Source organism: Zingiber officinale, chromosome 3B, assembly GCF_018446385.1.
Source record: "Zingiber officinale cultivar Zhangliang chromosome 3B, Zo_v1.1, whole genome shotgun sequence".
Lineage (NCBI taxonomy): Eukaryota > Viridiplantae > Streptophyta > Magnoliopsida > Zingiberales > Zingiberaceae > Zingiber > Zingiber officinale.
This window is the reverse complement of record NC_055991.1, coordinates 48,680,915-48,703,486: the sequence shown is the minus strand read 5'-3', so window position 1 is coordinate 48,703,486 and position 22,572 is coordinate 48,680,915. Positions and strand designations below refer to the sequence as shown.

General features: G+C 38.4%; 1 protein-coding gene across 1 annotated transcript; it reads right to left on the bottom strand.

Moving 5' to 3' along the window:
* Positions 1-654: 654 nt before the first annotated feature.
* LOC122054870 lies at positions 655-1,047 on the bottom strand. The gene has a single exon (XM_042616295.1). It carries the CDS (start codon positions 1,045-1,047, stop codon positions 655-657), a length of 393 nt encoding a protein of 130 aa, XP_042472229.1.
* Positions 1,048-22,572: the final 21,525 nt, after the last annotated feature.

Below are 22,572 nucleotides of genomic sequence, written 5' to 3'. Positions count from 1 at the left end.
GATTCATATGGTGATTCATGTATCTATGGCTCTGTTGTTGTTGCTTTCTGAACTAAAACTTGTTGATTCTTGACTCAGTGGAGCAGCTCGGAAAATCCCTATAAAAGTTTTGATAGATCTATAATAACACTAATGAAAAGAAAAACACTTCGTAAGAAACAAGATCTATGGAAGAGATTCTCTTTGACCAATTTCAGGACTATACTTCAATATTTCCCTGAATTATACTAAATGACAAAAAGAACATTGAAAAAACTACTAGGGTTATCTATTTCTCTCTTCTTCTTTTTTTGTTTTGTTAGCAAGATTTAGTTCAAAGTTAGACTGACGGAGTCTGTAATTCTCATACTACTAAAGACATCGTTCCACTTGTTCACAAGAACATTGAATCAATGAAGTCCAGCTGGATTCTTTTTAGTTTCTCTATCAAGCAAGGATAAAATAAGCCCTTTTAAATTCTCCCTGCAACCTTTGCTACTTGGATAGTCTCTCTGACTCATGGACTAAAGTAAATCGATTGTAAACGTAGAAACTACACAGTGGTATTACCTCAAACGCTGAACGGACAACCTTCTTGGCGCGCTGAAACAGAGAGAGATTCCCTTTGCAAGAGTGTATGTGCTGGAACTGGTCAATGCTGAGCTTGCGAGTGACCTAGCCGAACTGGATGTAGACGAAATCGGAGAAGGGGAGGTCGACCTTGATGTAGCTGACGCCGTACCAGATGCGATAGCTCCGGATCTGGACACCCTCGAGGTTGGAGATGGAGTCGTAGCCGAGGAAGCCAAACACGCGCGGGGCATAGTAGACGACGTACTCAAAGTCGACGTTGCACTCTCCATAGAGATCGATGATGAAGTAGCCGTTGGAAGCGACGGAGAAAGACTTGACGGTGTCGGGGAGGATGCCGGGAGGGAGGTTGTACTCCTGGAGGATGTCGTAGACAGTGGAGCTGTTGGACGGCAAGGCCGACGATTGGGCAGTCACCGCCGCAGAGAGGGAGGAAGGGAAGAAGAGAGAAAGGAGGAGGAGGAGGGAGGAGGACATGGCGATCGGGAAGGAGAAACCCGACGGATTTGGGAAGGCAAGAAGGAGAGCTAAGTATTTGACTGCGGAATATAAAAACAAGTGTTGTGGAAAAAAACATACCAAAATGCGAAGAAGGCTTCCTCTTCTCACCCAAAGGGAGGAGTTGGAGGAGATGCGGTGTGATTGGACGGAGAAGCAAGGGCATCGTGTCTTGATCTTGATCGGGAGAGGAAGGGGCGTCGATCTAGGAAGGGGAAGAGGGAGATGAGGTTGAGAGAGATGGTCGGAGGTTTAGGTTTAGGTTTAGGCTGAGAGAGATGGTCGGATGAAGGGGCCGGATATAGGTTTAGGTTTGGAGGGAACTTCATAGTGTTGCAAATTTTGGCAAGTGGGAAAATTAAAATATTTTATTTTAGTTTATTAACACCGGATTTTAAAAACCATTGTTAAAATCGATGTCTATTAACGAAAAAAGGCGCTCATAGACATCGCCTAAAAAACCGATGTCTATGAGCGAAAATCTGCGCTCATAGACACCGGTTTTTGGAAAAACCGGTGTAAAATACTCAAAGACATTGGTTTTTGCTTAAAATCGTTGTTGTTCCACCGATGTCTATGAGGGTTTTTGTTGTAGTGCTTGGATTGTAATGATGTGTTGCTAGATACCGCTCATTACTTATGTTTCTAAATGAGTTTAGGAGCATTGCCAACATTACAAGAACCTATAGGGTCACACACAAAGGGTAATTAGATGGAGATTAGGTTCATATGATGGACCAAGAGGATTAGGTTCATATGATGAACCAAATTGGATTATGATTAATCCAAATTAGACTAATTGAGTTGGACTCAATTTGATTCATGTTTCAAATGTGTCTAATTTAGATTATGATTCATTGAGTCAATTTAAATCAATGAATAGAGATTCATTAAATTAAATTGACTTGAATCAAAGGTTGGATTTGATCAACCATGGGAGATAAGAGGTCAAGTTTGACTTGACTTGAGAGGGAAGATGAAGGGTCAAGTTTGACTTGACCAATTGCCACCTCATTGTGACTTGGCATAGGGCCGACCAATGATGATGGTCCACATCATCAAGGCTACATCAAGTGTGTGCCACCTCATGAGGGAGACCAAGAGTCATGACTCTTGGTATTACATGGAGGTTTAAAACCTCTCAAGACTGGCCGGCCACATATTGATTGAATTCAAGTTGAAATTCAAGTCTTCTTCTTCCTCCTCTCTTCTTCCCTCTCCCTCATCTTCCATTGTCGAACCCCCTTGAGAGTGCTAGCACACTCTAAGTGATTTTTCTCTATCTCTTGTCCATGTGGATACGTATAGAGGAGTGTTCACTTGACACTCTACGAGATCCGACAGCTTTTGGACGAGCGGGATAAGCGAAGGGCTTCGCTACAAAGGTATAATCTCTACCATGTAGATCTAGTGTAGATCTAGGAGAAAACTAAGTATATGTAAATTTTTATCTTCCCGTGGCAAGAACTTCGAGGTTTTTTGCAACGCAAAAAAGCGGTTTTTGTGGCTCGAAAGTTCCTACAGAGGTATCAGAGCCACGTGCGAAGCATATACTAGTTTTATTTGCATTTTATTGGATATTTTCAGATCTGTAAATTTATGTAGATTTACTAAATTTTAACATTTTTATGAGTATTTTTCTCTTGGGGGACAAAACAATAAATGTATAGTCACTTGGAGGTTTCGGTCACTAGGAAAAAATTTTCGCAACGAGTTGGTCTCGTCCATATTGGTGATCTAAGTGATTTTAGGTGCTGTAAGGTCTATGTAATACTCACAAAATTAATTTTGTGAGTAGGGGTGCTGCTCCTAACCCCACAAGGGGAATTGTTACTTGACCTCGGCTGAAAAATCAACAAGCGAGATCGCCGCGAAGTTGCGGCTCATAAAGGGTTGTTAGAATGGTAGTAAATTTATGAAAATTTATGAAAAATGTATATTTTGAATATGTGTGTGATGTGTTCATGGTTATGACCCAAAAGCCCCAATATAATTGGAAATTATGTGTTGTAATTCATAATACGACCTGTGAGCCGTCAGTTGGTTGTGCGTGTTGTATTTTGTTACACGACCTGTGTGTCGTGCCCTCCTTCTTTTAATATTCCTATTGTAAAATAGTTTTAGACTCGAATGTAACTCGAGTTTCACTTTTGTAATGTACAATTGAAGATGGAGTTACAAGAAGGAAGCCGACAACACAAGGTGGTCAAATGAAGACGTTAGAGAAGGTGCTATCCCTAGGTTGACCATTCGATCTTCTCTTTGGCTAGAGAGGATCGTAGTAGGGCCATAACCATGTCACATTATCTTTGAATATTAATATGCTCTTTGTGTGTATGTGATGCATGCTATTGTAGGATAATTAGTGCCTTGATGCGTATATAATACACATTAATGATTAGATTACATCTTAATCAAATCAACTCGGTATGGCTACCATGTTTTGATACCCATCACTACCTCGATCATTTGTTGTTGTTTAATCTTCCAAAGCATAGCAACACATATTATCTTGGTAGGGTGCGGAGGGACAATCTTGGTCCCGCCTATCAAAGCTTGGGTGAGTACAAACTCAATTAGATTGAATATAACTAGTTAACTCAATTGGATCGAGTATAACTATAGTCATTCTCCAACGGTTGGAAGATAGGATACAAATTACATTTATACTAAATCTTGGGCAATTTAGACAAAGCTAACTCAAGTTTTAGTATATATGAGGATCTTGATCTTATAAACAAGAGTTGCATAGAGATGTAATTGATAATTCGTTAATTACCGATTATACTAAGTCTTGGGCAATTTAGCCAAAGCTAACTCAAGGCGTAGTATGATGTGGATCTTGTCCCACAAGAATTATAGCTAATTGGTATAAATATAGTAGTGTGGTTTGACCACATCCATGACTTGATTCTACAAAAGCTCTATAATTCAGTGGGAGAATCATTTAGTTAAAGGATTAATTAAATGATATATGGAATATGATATTTACTTTATGCATTATTTCTGTTGTAGATTGCCATGTCGACAAACACGAACACCTTCTCCCTGCGTTCTATCCTTGACAAGGACAAGCTCAAGGGAGCTAATTTCCTGGAATGGTACAGGAATCTGAGAATTGTTCTCACACAAGAAAGAAAACTGTACGTCCTGGAGAGCCCATTCCCAAGGCACCTCCTGCCACTGCACGCGAGCTGACCAAGATGCTTATAAGAAGCATCAAGATGATGCATTAGATGTGTCATGCCTCATGCTCGCGACCATGAACTCTAAGCTTCAGAAGCAACACGAGTTGATGTCTGCTTATTATATGGTTGAACATCTTCGTTAACTATATCAAGGAAAAGCGAGGCATGAGAGATTCGAGATCTCCAAGGCACTGTTTCAGTGCAAGATGCAAGATGGGACTCCCGTAGGTCCATATGTGTTCAAGATGATTTGGTACATAGAAAACCTACAGAGGATGGGATACCCACTTGGCCAATGTAACGCCCACCCCTCCTCCTAGTAGGGATGGGTTACTTACACATGCATATTAAAATTTCTTTTTCTTAAAATAAAACAGCGGAAGAACTTATTTATAAGTATCATGAAATCATCCGGGACATTAACATAAATAAACTTAGTTCATGTCAACATAAAATAACATAAGCAGGTCTTTTTCTTTCTCTTAGCCGAGCCACCACCACACACATCTCTTGCCTCTCCTGCGGCTCCCCTAGTTTATCCATTCTTTGTCTTTATTTGCGGTACAAGGAAAGTAAGCTATAAGTACACAGGCTTAGTACGATCCTTTCCTACTCACAAAAAAAAAACGTATTTCATGTCATAAACACATAAGCATATAACAATGGAGACATAATCATCTAAACATCATATCATGTAAACATAGCATCAAACATATCATCTCATAAAGATCATCATGCTATATCATATCATAAATCATAAGAGCATCATGTCATATAAATCACAAGAGCATAACATGTCATAAGGAAATATCATGCAAGATGCCTTTTAAAACATATGTCATGTCATGTGCAAGATGTCTTAAAACATATCATATAGTACTTGAACATAATATCATCATGAGGGCCCGGCTTGTACCACATACATACATAAATGCGCGCAATCCCTAGGACAGGGTAGCTAGCCCCGAACCTACTAGGGAACTAGGTCCGTACTACGATCGTCGACCTAGGGGCATACTAAGGAGCCCATCCCTTTTTACTAGACCTGTTCATAGTCCGTAGGCCTAGGGGCGCTTATGGAGCCCACCCTTGGTACAAGCCATACAAAGTAAAATATCAGATCATCGTTCATGTCATAACATAGCATATCATATCTTGTCATATCATAAAGAGTGCTCTTAGTCCCAACAAAAAGGGAAGCAACTCTTAGACCTTTACTTGTCATATCCTAAAGAGTGTTCTTAGTCCCAACTATTAGGGAAGCAACTCTTAGGCCTTTGCTTATCATATCATAAAGCATGCATACTTGAGCACATAGCACATCATAAGAGACATTATCATGCATGGATCATAAGTATACATAAATGAGCATATTACTTGTCATATCATAAAGCATGCATACTTGAGCACATAGCCCATCAAAAGAGACATTATCATGCATGGTTCATAAGCATACATAAATAAACACATCACCTATCATAGAGAAACATAATCATGCATGGGATCATTAACTAACATCTCTTAATTCATAACATAGCATGTGAGACACATAATGATTCATAATCGGATCTCAATCACCATATCCTATAGGGAGACTGAAACATTCAAAGTATTGCCCTAGGGTACAAGCAACATAAAAGCATATGAACCCTAAATCAATTTCATAGCATTTATCATAAGGAACATCATGAGCATATTTAATTAGGTTCCAAGCTCCCTAGGTCATTTAACCTAGTTATCGCCGAAACATTGTAAATCATGAACCTAGGTTATAAATGGCACAAAAGTATATGAACCCTAAACAACTTTCATATTATATACTTTAAGGAACATCATGAGCATGTTTTGTTTAGGTTCTAAGCTCCCTAGGTATTTAAATCTTGTTCTGGCCGAATATTAAAGAGTATGAAACTAAGTTCTAAACAACATACAAGCATGAGAATATCATATTAACTTCATATCATATCATAAGGAACGTCATGGGCATGTTAGATTAAATTTTAAGCTTTCCTAGGTCTTTATTTCCAACATGGCCGAAAGTTCATGAAGAAGGAGATTAAGCTCTAAACAACATACAAGCATGAGAATATCATGTTAACTTCATGTCATATCATAAGGAAAGTCATAAGCATGTAAAATCAAATTTTAAGCTTTCCTAGGTCTTTGATTCTCATCATGGCCGAAAGTTCAAGGAGAAAGAATTTAAGCTCTAAACAACATACAAGCATATGAATATCAAGCTAACTTCATATCATATCATAAGGGAATTCATGGGCATGCTAGATTAAATTTTAAGCTTCCTTAGAACCTAAAATTTATCATGGCCGAAACATAAGGAGGCATGTATCTAGATTTCAAGCAACATTCAAAACATGATAACCCTAAGTTAGCTTTATATCATGCCATAAAAAGAGTCATGAACATGTTGGAGTAAGTCTTAAGCTCTCCTAGGTCTTAATTCTCATCATGGCCGAACCCTAAAGTGTAACATATCAAGGTTCCAAACAACCTACAAGCATGAAACCCTAAGAAATCTTCCTACCTTTTCATAAGGAAAGTCATGAGCATGATAGCTTAAATTTTTAAACACTTCTAGGTCTTCATTTCTATCATGGCCGAAACCCTAATTCCCTTAGGTGGCATGCATTTGGGTTCCAATCAACATACAAGTGTGAAAACACTAAGTACTCTTCATAACATATTAATCACAAGTCATGGTCATGGTAGACTTATATTTTTTTTTTAACTTCTCCTAGTCAATTTCTCTATCGTGGCCGAACACTTCATAAGCATGAATTTAGGTTTAAAGCAACATACAAGCATAAAAAAAACACCAAACTAATCTCTTATCATAAGGTACATATCATGAGGACATAGTGAGCATATTTAGTTGTGGTCTTAAGCCTTCCTAATCTTTTATTCACACTTTGGCCGAAAGTTCAAGAGCATGGATCTAAGTTTTAGGTAAGCATACAAGCATAAGAAGCATCCATACTAGGGTACATATCATAAGAACATATTAAGCATGCTTAGTTAGGTCTTTAACTTCTCTAAATCCTTTATACAAGTTTTGGCCGAAAGTTTCAAGAAGTGTTCCTAGGTTTTTCAAGCATTCTAACCTCATGGAAAACACATAAACAACTTGTACCACAGGTGAGGGGATACTTACATCCTCTTGCTTGTTTTTCCTAAGGAAGATGGTACCCTTGTGAAGAGGAAGAAGAAACTTCTCTTCCTAGTTCTCTCTTTTCTTCTCTTGCTTGTAAGGAGTAGATCTTGAGGACTCCTTCTTGTAAATTAGTTTTTCTTATCAAGAAAAACCTTAGCTTGGATTTTCGGAAATGAGAGAGGGAGAGGTTTAGGTTTCGGTGGAGAAGGAAGAAGGAGGAAGAAGAATTAACCAACTTTCTTTCCCTCATTCCTATTTATTCCAATGAGGATGAAAAGTGTCCCAATTCATCCCCTTGCCTTCTCTATCTTCTCACTCTCTTAATTCCCACGAAAATAGAGAAAAGAAAGAAGAAAGGAAACTTGTCTTTTGCTTGCTTCTTTTCTTAACCAAGAGGAAGAGGAGGAAAGCTACTTGCTTTTCTCTTGTTCCCTTACTTAATTATACTCTCACTTTTAACTACAATTTCCATTCTTTTCTATTCATATATTATTCATTACTCTAGTGGTTACCATACACCAATTTATCTTCATCATTTGTGGGAGGTTCAAGGTTCAAACCTTAACCTCTCTTTCTTTTTATTTCTTTTTGGTTCTATTTCCATTTCTCTTTTATTCTAAAAGAAAAATACCCATAGGTATAGCTTATCATTTCGTGGGTGTTACAGTACCCCATATCTCATAGAAAGTTCATCCTCGAACTTAGAATAGCTTAGGATACTTCCGTTTCATATCGTCTTCTCGCTCCCAAGTGGCTTCTTCGAACCTTTGATATTGCCATAGGACCTTTACTAAAGGTACCTCTTTGTTCCTTAGTTTTTCATATCTCGATCTAATATCTGGACCGTTCGGCTCTCATAACATAGGTCCTCTTGCACTTGTACTATCTGTGGTTCGATCACTTGGTTCATGCTAGGAATATATTTCTTTAGCATCGAAACGTGGAACACGTTGTGGATGGCTGACATCTCCTGAGGCAGCTCTATTTCGTAAGCTACCTTGCCAATTCTTTTCAGAACTTGATATGGTCCCACATAGTGCGGGCTTAGCTTTCCCTTCTTACCGAACCTCATTACTCTTTTCATAGGAGCTACCTTGAGGAATACTGAGTCTCCGACACTGAATTCCAATGGCCTTCGTCGCTTATCCGCGTAATTCTTCTGTCGACTCTGAGCAGTTTCTATTCTTTGGCGGATGTTCTGTATAGCACGGGTGGTGTTATCGATGAACTCTATTTGAAATCCCATCTCCTTCTTTTCACCGCCTTCGTACCAACATACAGGGGATCTACATTTCCTCTCGTACAGAGCCTCGTAGGGCGCCATTCCAATAGTAGCCTGGTAACTATTGTTTTAGGCGAATTCTGCTAAGCATAAATATCGGCACCAGCTCCCTTTGAAGTCTAAGGCGCAAGCCTGTAACATGTCTTCCAGTACTTTGTTCACCCTTTCTGTTTGTCCGTCGATCTGAGGGTGGAAGGCAGTACCGAACAATAGCTTTGTGCTGAGAGCCTTCTGAATACATTCCCAAAAATGTGAAATAAAGCGACGACCATCTCTGTCAGAAATGATGGTCTTAGGAATCCCATGTAATCTAATAATTTCCTTGACATATAATTGAGCCAGTTGCTCAATTGAATAAGTCATCTTGATTGCTAGGAAATGGGCGGATTTTGTTAATCTGTCCACGATTACCCATATAGCGTCATAGCCGTTTGTTGTCTTAGGTAATCCTGAGATAAAGTCCATAGAGATATCTTCCCATTTCCACTCTGGAATTTGGACTGGCTGCAGTAATCCTCCAGGCCTCTAGTGTTCTGCTTTAACCCTCTGGCAGGTACTGACGTACTGAGCCACATCTCATTTCATACCAGACCACCAGAATTTCTTTTTCAGATCTTGGTACATTTTGGTGGATCCCGGATGCATTGCATAGGGTGTTGCGTGGGCTTCTTCTAATATCTTCCTTCGCAACTCTGGGTCATCGGGAATACATAAACGATCCTTGAGGTATAATATTCCACTGTCAGTGACGCGGAATCCATCATTCTTTCCATCTAGGACTTCTTGCTTTACCCTCTGGATGTTTGGGTCATGGGTTTGCTTCCCCAATATATCATCGAACAGCGTTGGTGCTATAGTCAGGGTTGAGAGTTGTCCGGTCACATCTTCAGCCCCGTAGCACCAATCTCCCCTGGGTTCCCCGATAAACTCGAATATCGGTTCAGCTTCTGGTCGGAAAACTACTTTTCTTTTACGGCAATCGATTGAAGCACCATACTTGCTCAGGAAATCCATGTCCAATATACTATCATAATCCTGCATGTCAAGCACTATCATATCACAGTAGAGTTCTCTGCCTGCGATTCTGATGGGCGCAGCCCGCAACATATGAGTAGATGGCATTACTTCTCTTGAAGGCAGGGTTGTTAAGAATTTGTCATTTAAGACTTGTGGTGGTATCTCTAACTTCTCCATGAAGGGTGTAAAGACAAACGAGTGTGTTGCCCCAGTATCAAATAACACATTAGCATACTGACTGAAAATAGGCAGTTGACCTGTGACAACTGTAGAGGCACTTGCCACATCATCTTTGGTAAGAGAAAAAACCCTGGCGTTCGTCATAGTTGGCGGGCCTTCCAGTCTTCCTTGACTAATCAGAGTTCCTTCAATGGCAGCTTGCATCTGGTGTAGCTGTGAGGGGGCACTCCTGTTCTGGTTATACTGCTGGGATGGTGTCTGGGACTGGATAGGGCAGTCCCTGGCCATATGTCCTTCCCGTCCGTAATTGTAACACTTTCTTGTACCCTTGTGGCATACTCCGGAATGCTTCTTCCCAAATTTGGTACACTGAGGGTATTTAGGTTGCTTATTTGCTGTCCCCCTTTAGTGTTGTTCCATTGCTTCCTTTTTCCATTAGAATTTCCTTTCCAGCTTGTTTTGGTACCTTAAGGTTTCTGTCCTCCTGTCTGTGCCTGATTCTTATTCTCGTTCATTGCCTTCTGATAGTGTTCGGTGATCAAAGCACTGCTGACCAGCTCTTCTGTAGTCTGCGGTCTATTAATTCCGCCGGCCACATTCAAAGCTATCTCGGGTCGGAGCATTTTCAGCATCAGTTTGACCCTTTCTCTTTCCGTGATGACCAATTCTGGGTAGAGGCGTGCGAGACGGTTGAAGCGCTTCACTGCTTCATTAACTGATAAGTCACCTTGCCGGAACTCGGTGAAGTCGTCGTAGTGCAGGTTTGTTACTTGCATATGGAAGAATTCCTCGAAGAACTCTGCTTCGAAGTCCATCCAGTTCATCTGATTAACTTGTCTCTTAGCCTTAACTCTTTCCCACCACATTCTTGCGTCTCCAGAGAAGCAAAATGATACGCACTTGATCTTTTCTGGTACAGGCCAGTCCAGCAGTTCTACTATACTTTCCACTGTCTTGAACCAGGCCTGGGCGTCCCATGGTTCACAAGTACCCGAGAAGTTTTCCGTCTTCAGCCTTAGCCACTATATCAAGTAGGTCTCCTGTCGGACCACTGGGGCAGGGGCAATCGGTGGTACTGGTGCAACTATTGGTATGGCGGGCACTGCATTCTGATTTACTGGTGGGGTGACAGGATTTCCATGCTGACCCATCAAAGCAGTGATCACTTGTTGTTGTTCCGTGATCTGACGCTGGAGGTATGTAACCACTTGGGTCAGATCGGGTGGAGTCACTGTCTCCTCAGTCCTGTTACCGCGTCTTCTAGCCATATCTATTCCCATAAATAACAATAAGGCTAGCATAAGTTTAGAGTTATCCCTACTTATATTTGTGCACATTTAACATCGCTTATCATACATAAATGAAGTCCATATCAGTCATACTTAGGTTCATGGATACTAAAAACGTTTCTTATCATGCATAACTAGAATAGAGTAAGTACAGAAAGTCTTACTTGGAGCGGCAAGATGTAGGCTTGATGTGTGTGTAGCGGGACCTAGCTCTGATACCAACTTGTAACGCCCACCCCTCCTCCTACTAGGGCGGGGTTACTTACACATGCATATTAAAATTTCTTTTTCTTAAAATAAAATAGCGGAAAAACTTATTTATAAGTATCATGAAATCATGTGGGACATTAACATAAATAAACTTAGTTCATGTCAACATAAAATAACATAAGCAGGCCTTTTTCTTTCTCTTAGCCGAGCCACCACCACACACATCTCTTGCCTCTCCTGCGGCTCCCCTAGTTTATCCATTCTTTTCCTTTATCTGCGGTACAAGGAAACTAAGCTAAAAACACACAGGCTTAGTAAGATCCTTTCCTACTCACAAAAAAAAACATATTTCATGTCATAAACACATAAGCATATAACAATGGAGACATAATCATCTAAACATCATATCATGTAAACATAGCATCAAACATATCATCTCATAAAGATCATCATGCTATATCATATCATAAATCATAAGAGCATCATGTCATATAAATCATAAGAGCATAACATGTCATAAGGAAATATCATGCAAGATGCCTTTTAAAACATATGTCATGTCATGTGCAAGATGTCTTAAAACATATCATATAGTACTTGAACATAATATCATCATGAGGGCTCGGCTTGTACCACATACATACATAAATGCGCGCAATCCCTAGGACAGGGTAGTTAGCCCCGAACCTACTAGGAAACTAAGTCCGTACTACGACCGTCGACCTAGGGGCGTACTAAGGAGCCCATCCCTTTTTACTAGACCCGTTCATATCCGTCGGCCTAGGGGCGCTTATGGAGCCCACCCTTGGTACAAGCCATACAAAGTAGAATAGCATATCATGGTTCATGTCATAACATAGCATATCATATCTTGTCATATCATGAAGAGTGCTCTTAGTCCCAACAAAAAGGGAAGCAACTCTTAGACCTTTACTTGTCATATCCTAAAGAGTGCTCTTAGTCCCAACTATTAGGGAAGCAACTCTTAGGCCTTTGCTTGTCATATCATAAAGTATGCATACTTGAGCACATAGCACATCATAAGAGACATTATCATGCATGGATCATAAGCATACATAAATGAGCATATTACTTGTCATATCATAAAGCATGCATACTTGAGCACATAGCCCATCATAAGAGACATTATCATGCATGGTTCATAAGCATACATAAATGAACACATCACCTATCATAGGGAAACATAATCATGCATGGGATCATTAATTAACATCTCTTAATTCATAACGTAGCATGTGAGGCACATAATGATTCATAATCAGATCTCAATCACCATATCCTATAGGGAGGCCGAAACATTCAAAGTATTGCCCTAGGGTACAAGCAACATAAAAGCATATGAACCCTAAATCAATTTCATAGCATTTATCATAAGGAACATCATGAGCATATTTAGTTAGGTTCCAAGCTCCCTAGGTCTTTTAACCTAGTTATGACCGAAACATTGTAAAGCATGAACCTAGGTTATAAGTGGCACAAAAGCATATTAACCCTAAACAACTTTCATATTATATACTTTAAGGAACATCATGAGCATGTTTTGTTTAGGTTGTAAGCTCCCTAGGTATTTAAATCTTGTTCTGGCCGAATATTAAAGCGCATGAAACTATGTTCTAAACAACATACGAGCATGAGAATATCATATTAACTTCATATCATATAATATGGAAAGTCATGGGCATGTTAGATTAAATTTTAAGCTTTCCTAGGTCTTAATTTCCAACATGGCCGAAAGTTCATGAAAAAGGAGATAAAGCTCTAAACAACATACAAGCATGAGAATATCATGTTAACTTCATGTCATATCATAAGGAAAGTCATAAGCATGTTTAATCAAATTTTAAGCTTTCCTAGGTCTTTGATTCTCATCATGGCCGAAAGTTCAAGGAGAAAGAATTTAAGCTCTAAATAACATACAAGCAAATGAATATCAAGCTAACTTCATATCATATCATAAGGGAATTCATGGGCATGATAGATTAAATTTTAAGCTTCCTTGGACCCTAAAATTTATCATGGCCGAAACATAAGGAGGCATGTATCTAGATTTAATGCAACATTCAAAACATGATAACCCTAAGTTAGCTTTATATCATGCCATAAAAAGAGTCATGAACATGTTGAAGTAAGTCTTAAGCTCTCCTAGGTCTTAATTTTCATCATGGCCGAACCCTAAAGTGTAACATATCAAGGTTCCAAACAACCTACAAGCATGAAACCCTAAGAAATCTTCCTACCTTTTCATAAGGAAAGTCATGAGCATGATAGCTTGAATTTTTAAACACTTCTAGGTCTTCATTTCTATCATGGCCAAAACCCTAATTCCCTTAGGTGGCATGCATTTGGGTTCCAATCAACATACAAGTGTGAAAACACTAAGTACTCTTCATAACATATTAATCACAAGTCATGGTCATGTAGACTTATATATTTTTTTTAACTTCTCCTAGTCAATTTCTCTATCATGGCCGAACACTTCATAAGCATGAATTTAGGTTTAAAGCAACATAAAAGCATAAAAAAAAACACCAAACTAATCTCTTATCATAAGGTACATATCATGAGGACATAGTGAGCATATTTAGTTGTGGTCTTAAGCCTTCCTAATCTTTTATTCACACTTTGGACGAAAGTTCAAGAGCATGGATCTAAGTTTTAGGTAAGCATACAAGCATAAGAAACATCCATACTATGGTACATATCATAAGAACATATTAAACATCCTTAGTTAGGTCTTTAACTTCTCTAAATCCTTTATACAAGTTTTGGCCGAAAGTTTCAAGAAGTGTTCCTAGGTTTTTCAAGCATTCTAACCTCATGGAAAACACATAAACAACTTGTACCACAGGTGAGGGGATAATTACATCCTCTTGCTTGTTTTTCCTAAGGAAGATGGTACCCTTGTGAAGAGGAAGAAGAAACTTCTCTTCCTAGTTCTCTCTTTTCTTCTCTTGCTTGTAAGGAGTAGATCTTGAGGACTCCTTCTTGTAAATTAGTTTTTTCTTAGCAAGAAAAACCTTAGCTTGGATTTTCGGAAATGAGAGAAGGAGAGGTTTAGGTTTCGGTGGAGAAGGAAGAAGGAGGAAGAAGAATTAACCAACTTTCTTTCCCTCATTCCTATTTATTCCAATGAGGATGAAAAGTGTCTCAATTCATCCCCTTGCCTTCTCTATCTTCTCACTCTCTTAATTCCCACGAAAATAGAGAAAAGAAAGAAGAAAGGCAACTTGTCTTTTGCTTGCTTCTTTTCTTAACCAAGAGGAAGAGGAGGAAAACTACTTGCTTTTCTCTTGTTCCCTTACTTAATTATACTCTCACTTTTAACTACAATTTCCATTCTTTTCTATTCATATATTATTCATTACTCTAGTGGTTACCATACACCAATTTATCTTCATCATTTGTGGGAGGTTCAAGGTTCAAACCTTAACCTCTCTTTCTTTTTATTTCTTTTTGGTTCTATTTCCATTTCTCTTTTATTCTAAAAGAAAAATACCCATAGGTATAGCTTATCATTTCGTGGGTGTTACAGTACCCCATACCTCATAGAAAGTTCATCCTCGAACTTAAAATAGCTCAGGATACTTCCGTTTCATATCGTCTTCTCGCTCCCAAGTGGCTTCTTCGAACATTTGATATTGCCATAGGACCTTTACTAAAGGTACCTCTTTGTTCCTTAGTATTTTGATATCTCGATCTAATATCTGGATCGGTCGGCTCTCATAACTTAGGTCCTCTTGCACTTGTACTATCTGTGGTTCGATCACTTGGTTCATGCTCGGAATACATTTCTTTAGCATAGAAACGTGGAACACGTTGTGGATGGTTAACATCTCCTGAGGCAGCTCTATTTCGTAAGCTACCTTGCCAATTCTTTTCAGAACTTGATATGGTCCCACATAGTGCGGGCTTAGCTTTCCCTTTTTACCGAACCTCATTACTCCTTTCATAGGAGCTACCTTGAGGAATACTGAGTCTCCGACACTGAATTCCAATGGCCTTCGTCGCTTATCCGCGTAATTCTTCTGTCAACTCTGAGCAATTTCTATTCTTTGGCGGATGTTCTATATAGCACGGGTGGTGTTATCGATGAACTCTATTTGAAATGAAGGGATATTACTTCTACATTCCCAGTCAACACAAAGTGTTTGTAGTTAAGATTGGGATATTTCTAGAAAAAGACTTTGTTTCTAGAAAATCTAGTGGAAATACGTTCGATCTTGAAGAAGTTCAAGATATGGACCATATCACTGAGGCCTTGATGAAAGTTGAACTGGAACCGCAAAGTGTTGTGGAAGATGACATTGTTCCACAAGGAGTTAAGGAACAACAACCAGTTCAAGTAGACCTACCTCTTCGCAGGTCTGATAAGGTACGTCGTCAGCCTGAGAGATACTCATTTCTCTTGTCTGACCATGATGACGTTATGCTCATTGAGGATGAGCCTACCTCCTATCAGGAAGCTGTGATGAGACCAGATTTTGAGAAATGGCTAGAGGCCATGAGATCCGAGATGGAATCCATGTATACCAACCAAGTTTGGACTTTGGTTGATCCACTTGAAGGTGTCAAACCTATTGGGTGTAAGTGGGTCTTTAAGAGAAAAACTGACATGGATGGACATTTGTATACCTATAAGGGTCGTTTAGTAGCTAAAGGTTTCAAGAAAATTCATGGTATTGACTATGATGAAACTTTTTCTCCAGTAGCGATGTTTAAGTCCATTCGGATCATGCTTGCTATTGCAGCATACCACAATTATGAGATCTGGCAGATGGATGTCAAAATCATGTTTCTGAATGGAAACTTGCTCGAGGATGTGTACATGACACAACCTGAGGGTTTTGTAGATCCATTGCATACTGGTAGAGTATTCAAGCTGCATAAGTCCATTTATGGACTAAAACAAGCTTCTTGGAGCTGGAATCTTCGATTCGATGATGCGATCAAATAGTTTGGTTTCATCAAGAATGAAGATGAGCCGTGTGTCTACAAGAAGGTTGTTGGGAACACAGTTGTATTCCTTGTATTATATGTGGATGATATACTACTCATTGGAAATGACATCCCTTTGCTACAGTTTGTAAAGACTTGGCTGGGGAATTGTTTCTCAATGAAGGACTTAGGTGAAGCAGCTTGTATTCTAGGCATAAAGATCTATAGAGATAGATCTAGGATATTTCTTGGCCTAAGTCAAAGTACATATATTGACACGGTATTACTACGGTTTGCCATGCAGAATTCCAAGAAAGGATTTTGTTGGTGCGGGAAGCATCCGACGATCGAACTCGTGTTTTGATAAAGGCAAAGAATTCAAAGTTAAGATGTTTTGTAATCTAACAAGTCTACTTGAGAATGTTAGGAAAGTCCTAGCTGCGGTTAGGCAAAAGGGAAAACCCTAGGGGGTGGTAACCCTATGCGGAAAGTCTTGGCAGGTAGATAGCTTCAGGCAAAAGTCCTAGGGGGTGGTAACCCTAGGTGGAAAGTCCTGGTGTCGCGAACCAGGTGAAAGTCTGGACTAGCCGGGAAGCGGATGTCCAGCAGAAAGTCCGGAAGCATCGAGTGCTGAGCAAAAGTCCAGTCGATCTAGATGATCGTACTGGCAACAGGTAAATCTCCTAAGTGTAGTAGGTGAGGACGCGTTCCCCGTAGAGGGAACAGTAGACGTCGGGTCGACCTAGGGTTTCCGGTAGGAAACCCGAAGTCAGGCTCGGATAGTCCAGAGACTATCAATATCACTTCTATTATGCGTTATGTGCTAACTTTGTGCTGCAGGGTATATTTGGGATTAATGTATCTTGCAGGGACCAAAGTGCAAAGGTTAACCCCGGATGAACAGTGTCCGAGGCGCCTCCATGGAGCTTGGAGGCGCCTCGGGTGCAAAAGCTGACCTGGCTGCGAAGCTTCAATGGAGGTGCCTTGGAAGGCGCCTTGAGCAGGGTTTGAGGCGCCTTAAGCAGATGAAGTTCGACCAGATCAAGTTTGATCCGTGCGGAAGAATCGGCAGCATGGAGGCGCCTTGAACAGCCTTCAAGGCGCCTTGAACACCCTTTATAAGGGGGTTTCGACCAGCACTTCAGAATATCAAGTCTTAAGTGATTCAAGTGCTACGTGCTGCTCCAAACGACGTTCCGAAGTGCTGCTACTTGTGTCCGACGACCAGGAGCTCCGAATCTTCATTTCTTTGTCGTTGGTATAATTATTTACTGTCGTTTATTGTACTTCAACTTGTAATCTTTTATCGAGCTTATAGTTGTTGCCCACCGGAAGCGATCAAGGATCGCGGGCCTTCGAGTAGGAGTCGCCTTAGGCTCCGAACGAAGTAAACGACCGTGTCTCTGTGTTTGTGTTTATTTACATTTTCTGCTGCGTATTTTACTCCGATAGTTTTACGAATCGAACGAAATAGCCACGAGCGCTATTCACCCCCCCCTTCTAGCGCGGTCTCGATCCAACAATTGGTATCAGAGCGGGGTCGTCTTGAATCAGTGCAACCACTATTCGAGATAATTTTTTTTTGTGGTTTTGTTCGGAGTCGATTAGAATTTAGCCTCATAGCTATATTCTAATTTCTTTTCACGAATCGATTTTCTGCTCAAAGTTGGTCAATACCACTTGAGCCTGTTATTCTTTTTTCTCTTCCCACACTACTAATCCAAGACTCAGTCTTGGAATAGATCTTGTTGTTTTTGTTCTTTTAGATCTGAATGGCCCAACAAGAAGGATATAGCACCGTTCGTCCCCCACTATTTTCCGGAGAAGACTTCGGATATTGGAAGGGGCGAATGGAGATATATCTGAAGATCCAGTTCGACACCTGGATGATCGTCAAAACAGGACTGGAACTGCCAACTGGTACCGACGGTAAGCCCACATCCTGTGAAAATTGGGAGCCAGCATTTATCAAAAAGGTGGAAGCCGACGCAAAAGCCACCTGCACCATCCAATGCGGTCTTACCAAAGAAGAGCTCAACAGAGTCGGTCCATTCTCCTCCGCAAAGGAACTATGGGAGAAACTGATCGAACTTCACGAAGGCACCTCGGAAACCAAGGTAAGTAAGCGTGATTTGTTACTAAATAAACTGTACAATTTGAAAATGCAGGAAGGCGAGACGGCAAGCTCTTTGCACGCCCGAATTCAAGATATCCTGAATTCTCTACATGGAATCGGGCAGAAGGTAGAAAACAGAGACATAATAAGGTATGCCCTTAACTCATTCCCTAGGAGTACACTATGGGCATCAATGGTAGATGCCTATAAAGTCTCTAAGGATTTGTCCTCCTTAAAATTAGATGAATTATTTAGTGAGTTTGAACTCCATGAACAAACTAATGCACAGCCATCCGAGAAAGGGATTGCTTTGGTTGCAGGAACGAGTCGAACACGGGAATCAAGAGGACGGCGAAAAGTTGAATCGGAATCAGAAGACGAACCCGATTCAGAAGATTCAGAAGATGAATTTGTGAATCTTGTAAAGAAACTCTACAAGAAGAAGAAGGGCTTCAACAAGAAAGATCTGAAGAAGGCAGTTCAATCCAAGGAGGCTCAACAGAACTCAAAGACAAAGTTCGAAGTCACTTGCTACGGGTGCAACCAAAAGGGGCATATAAAAGCCAACTGCCCAAATCAAAAGGAAGCCAAGAAGCAAAGAAGAAGGAAAGTCCTAAAGGCAACCTGGGACGAATCCTCTTCGGAGGACGAAGACGACGAACTCGACCAAACGAGTCTACTCGCATTGATGGCCCGGGACCAGATCAGCGAATCCGAGAGCGAGTCAGAAGCCGACTCCGAGCAAAGCCACGGATCCGCATCCGTTTCCGAAGGGCCAGACTCCGCTGTAAGTATTCCTAGGCTTAATAATTTAGTCAATTATTTACTTCGCAAATTAGCCAAGTCAAATTTGAAAATTAAGTCACTTTTAAAAGAAATAACCATTCTTAAAGGAGTAACTAACTCAAAATCTTTAACTGAAGATTCAACTCAAGTACAACAACTTGAGAAAGAAAATTCAAATCTGAAAAATCAGTTAAATGATTTAAAAATTACTTTAGAAAAGTTCTCTCTGGGATCCAAGAATTTGGATCTAATTCTTGGAACACAAAGAGCCGTCTACAATAGAACTGGACTAGGATATAAAAGTAAAAAGAAATATAAATCCTATTTATCCTTAATAAACAAACAAAGTAGTAAATCAGTCCAAGCATGGGTCCCCAAGTCCAAATTGAACAATCAAATTGGACTTGGCCAATACTGGGTTCCGAAGGATCAAATATACTACCTCGACAGACCATGTCGAGGCCGTGATCCAGGGAAAGCTAAAATGAAAACGATCAAATTTAAAATTCGAAATTAAATTAAAAATCTAAAATTAAAAAATCAGATTCAAAATTAAAATTCAAAATTCAACAAGTTGAAATTATGAAAAGTAGATGGAGGATCCAAACTAGCTGGCACCTCCAACTGAACTACCCGACAGGGTAACTGAACCTAATTTACCCGGAATGGGTAAAACAAGAATAGATTACCCGGCAGGGCAATTAAGATTAGATTAAAAACGGGATAAGTTTAACTTGAACCACAGTATTGGTGAAGTTTTTGGATGATAGTACGTTAGGGAAGCTTGGGCATCGCATGACTAGGAAGATATGGCTTCGACCTGGTGCATTTGGCCAAGTGGAACTGACCAAAGCTACCCTTAAATGGATCCTAACTAGTTAGACCAAGGTTTCTACTAAGTTCAGTGGGTAGGACTATTTGGGAAACCTCGAAGGCATGGTTACTTTAATGAGTTCCTTGTGACTCACCATAGCCCAGAAGTTTATCCAAAGAATGCTTACTTGTTGAACCCAAAGCTAAACCTGAATCTAACACAAAGTTAAACTAGACCCTTGAATTCAACAATAAATCATCTCACATCAATTATAGGATTCCCAGATTGACAACTTAGATCGGGTGAGATGACTAAGAAATAAAATTATTTAAAAATCTTTTCAAAATTATTTTTAAAATTATTTAAAAATCTTTTCAAAATTATTTTCAAAATTACTTTAAAAATATTTTCAAAATTAATTTCAAAATTAATTTCAAAATTATTTAAAAATCTTTTCAAAATTAATTTCAAAATTTCTTTAAAAATCTTTTCAAAATTATTTTCAAAATTATTTAAAAATCTTTTTCAAAATTAATTTCAAAATTACTTTAAAAACTTTTCAAAATTAATTTCAAAATTATTTAAAAATCTTTTCAAAATTAATTTCAAAATTACTTTAAAAATCTTTTCAAAATAATTTTCAAAATTACTTTAAAAATCTTTTCAAAATAATTTTCAAAATTACTTTAAAAATCTTTTCAAAATTACTTTAAAATCTTTTCAAAATTATTTTCAAAATTACTTTAAAAATCTTTCCAAAATTATTTTCAAAATTACTTTAAAAATCTTTTCAAAATTATTTTCAAAATTACTTTAAAAATATTTTCAAAATTATTTAAAAATCTTTTCAAAATTAATTTCAAAATTACTTTAAAAATCTTTTTCAAAATTAATTTCAAAATTACTTTAAAAATCTTTTCAAAATTAATTTCAAATTATTTAAAAATATTTTCAAAATTAATTTCAAAATTACTTTAAAAATCCTTTTCAAAATTATTTTCAAAATTACTTTAAAAATTTTTCAAAATTATTTTCAAAATTACTTTAAAAATCTTTTCAAAATTATTTTCAAAATTACTTTAAAAATCTTTTCAAAATTAATTTCAAAATTATTTAAAAATCTTTTCAAAATTAATTTCAAAATTACTTTAAAAATCCTTTTCAAAATTACTTTAAAAATCTTTTTCAAAATTAATTTCAAAATTACTTTAAAAATCCTTTTCAAAATTATTTTCAAAATTACTTTAAAAATCTTTTCAAAATTAATTTCATCACTTAAATCAATTTTGGGATGAAGAAATAAATACTGCAAATTACATTCAAAACAGAATTTTAATTAATAAATTTCATAATAAAACAGCATATGAACTCTACTATAATAAAATTCCCAATCTAAACTATCTAAAAGTATTTGGGTGTAAAGTTCACATCTTAAATACTAAAGATTACTTAGGAAAATTTACACCCAAATCTAACCAAGGAATATTCTTAGGATACTCCTCAACCAGTAGAGCCTTTAAAGTATTTAATCAAAATACCTTGAAAGTTGAAGAAACAACTAATGTAATATTTGATGAAGAAAACAATTTACCTAATATAAATGAAAATATTGACACTAATCCTAGAGCAGCAGACGATGATGAAATCCAACCTAATCTTAATGAGTCAGAAGAACCAGTTTCTGACTCACAAATAAGACCAACTAGAATAAGCTCCTCTCACCCACCTGACCAAATTTTGGGTAACCCAAACCTAGGAGTCAGAACTAGATCGTCCTATAGAAACCTTAGTCAGATTGCTCTAATTTCTAAAATTGAACCTAAAACTATAGAAGAAGCCCTGCCTGATCCAGACTGGATCATTGCGATGCAGGAAGAATTAGCCCAATTTGAGAGAAACCAGGTCTGGGACCTTGTACCTAAACCCATAGATAAATCAATAATAGACACTAAATGGGTTTTTAGGAACAAGTTGGATGATCACGGTGATATAGTAAGAAACAAAGCAAGGTTAGTAGCCAAAGGGTTTAGTCAAGTCGAAGGCTTAGACTATGATGAAACTTATGCTCCAGTAGCTAGACTCGAGTCCATTAGGATGTTATTAGCCTATGCAGCCAATAAAGGATTCAAATTGTACCAGATGGACGTTAAGTCAGCCTTTTTAAATGGTTTTATCAAGGAAGAGGTCTACGTAAGCCAACCTCCAGGGTTTGAAGACATAGACTACCCTAATCACGTATTTAAATTAAAAAAGGCACTATATGGACTAAAACAAGCCCCTAGAGCATGGTATGAAAGATTATCTAATTACTTAATATCCAAAGAATTTAACCAAGGACAAATCGATCCTACTTTGTTCGTAAAAACTATAGGAAAAGACATCTTTATAGCCCAAATTTATGTTGACGACATAATCTTTGGTTCAACCAATTCAAAATTCTTAAAAGAATTCGTCAAATTAATGGAAAGTGAATTTGAAATGAGTATGGTTGGAGAAC

Bases quoted from the DNA above. Each gene is read 5' to 3' on its own strand.
- LOC122054870 (XM_042616295.1), bottom strand. From the start codon at position 1,047: ATGTCCTCCTCCCTCCTCCTCCTCCTTTCTCTCTTCTTCCCTTCCTCC.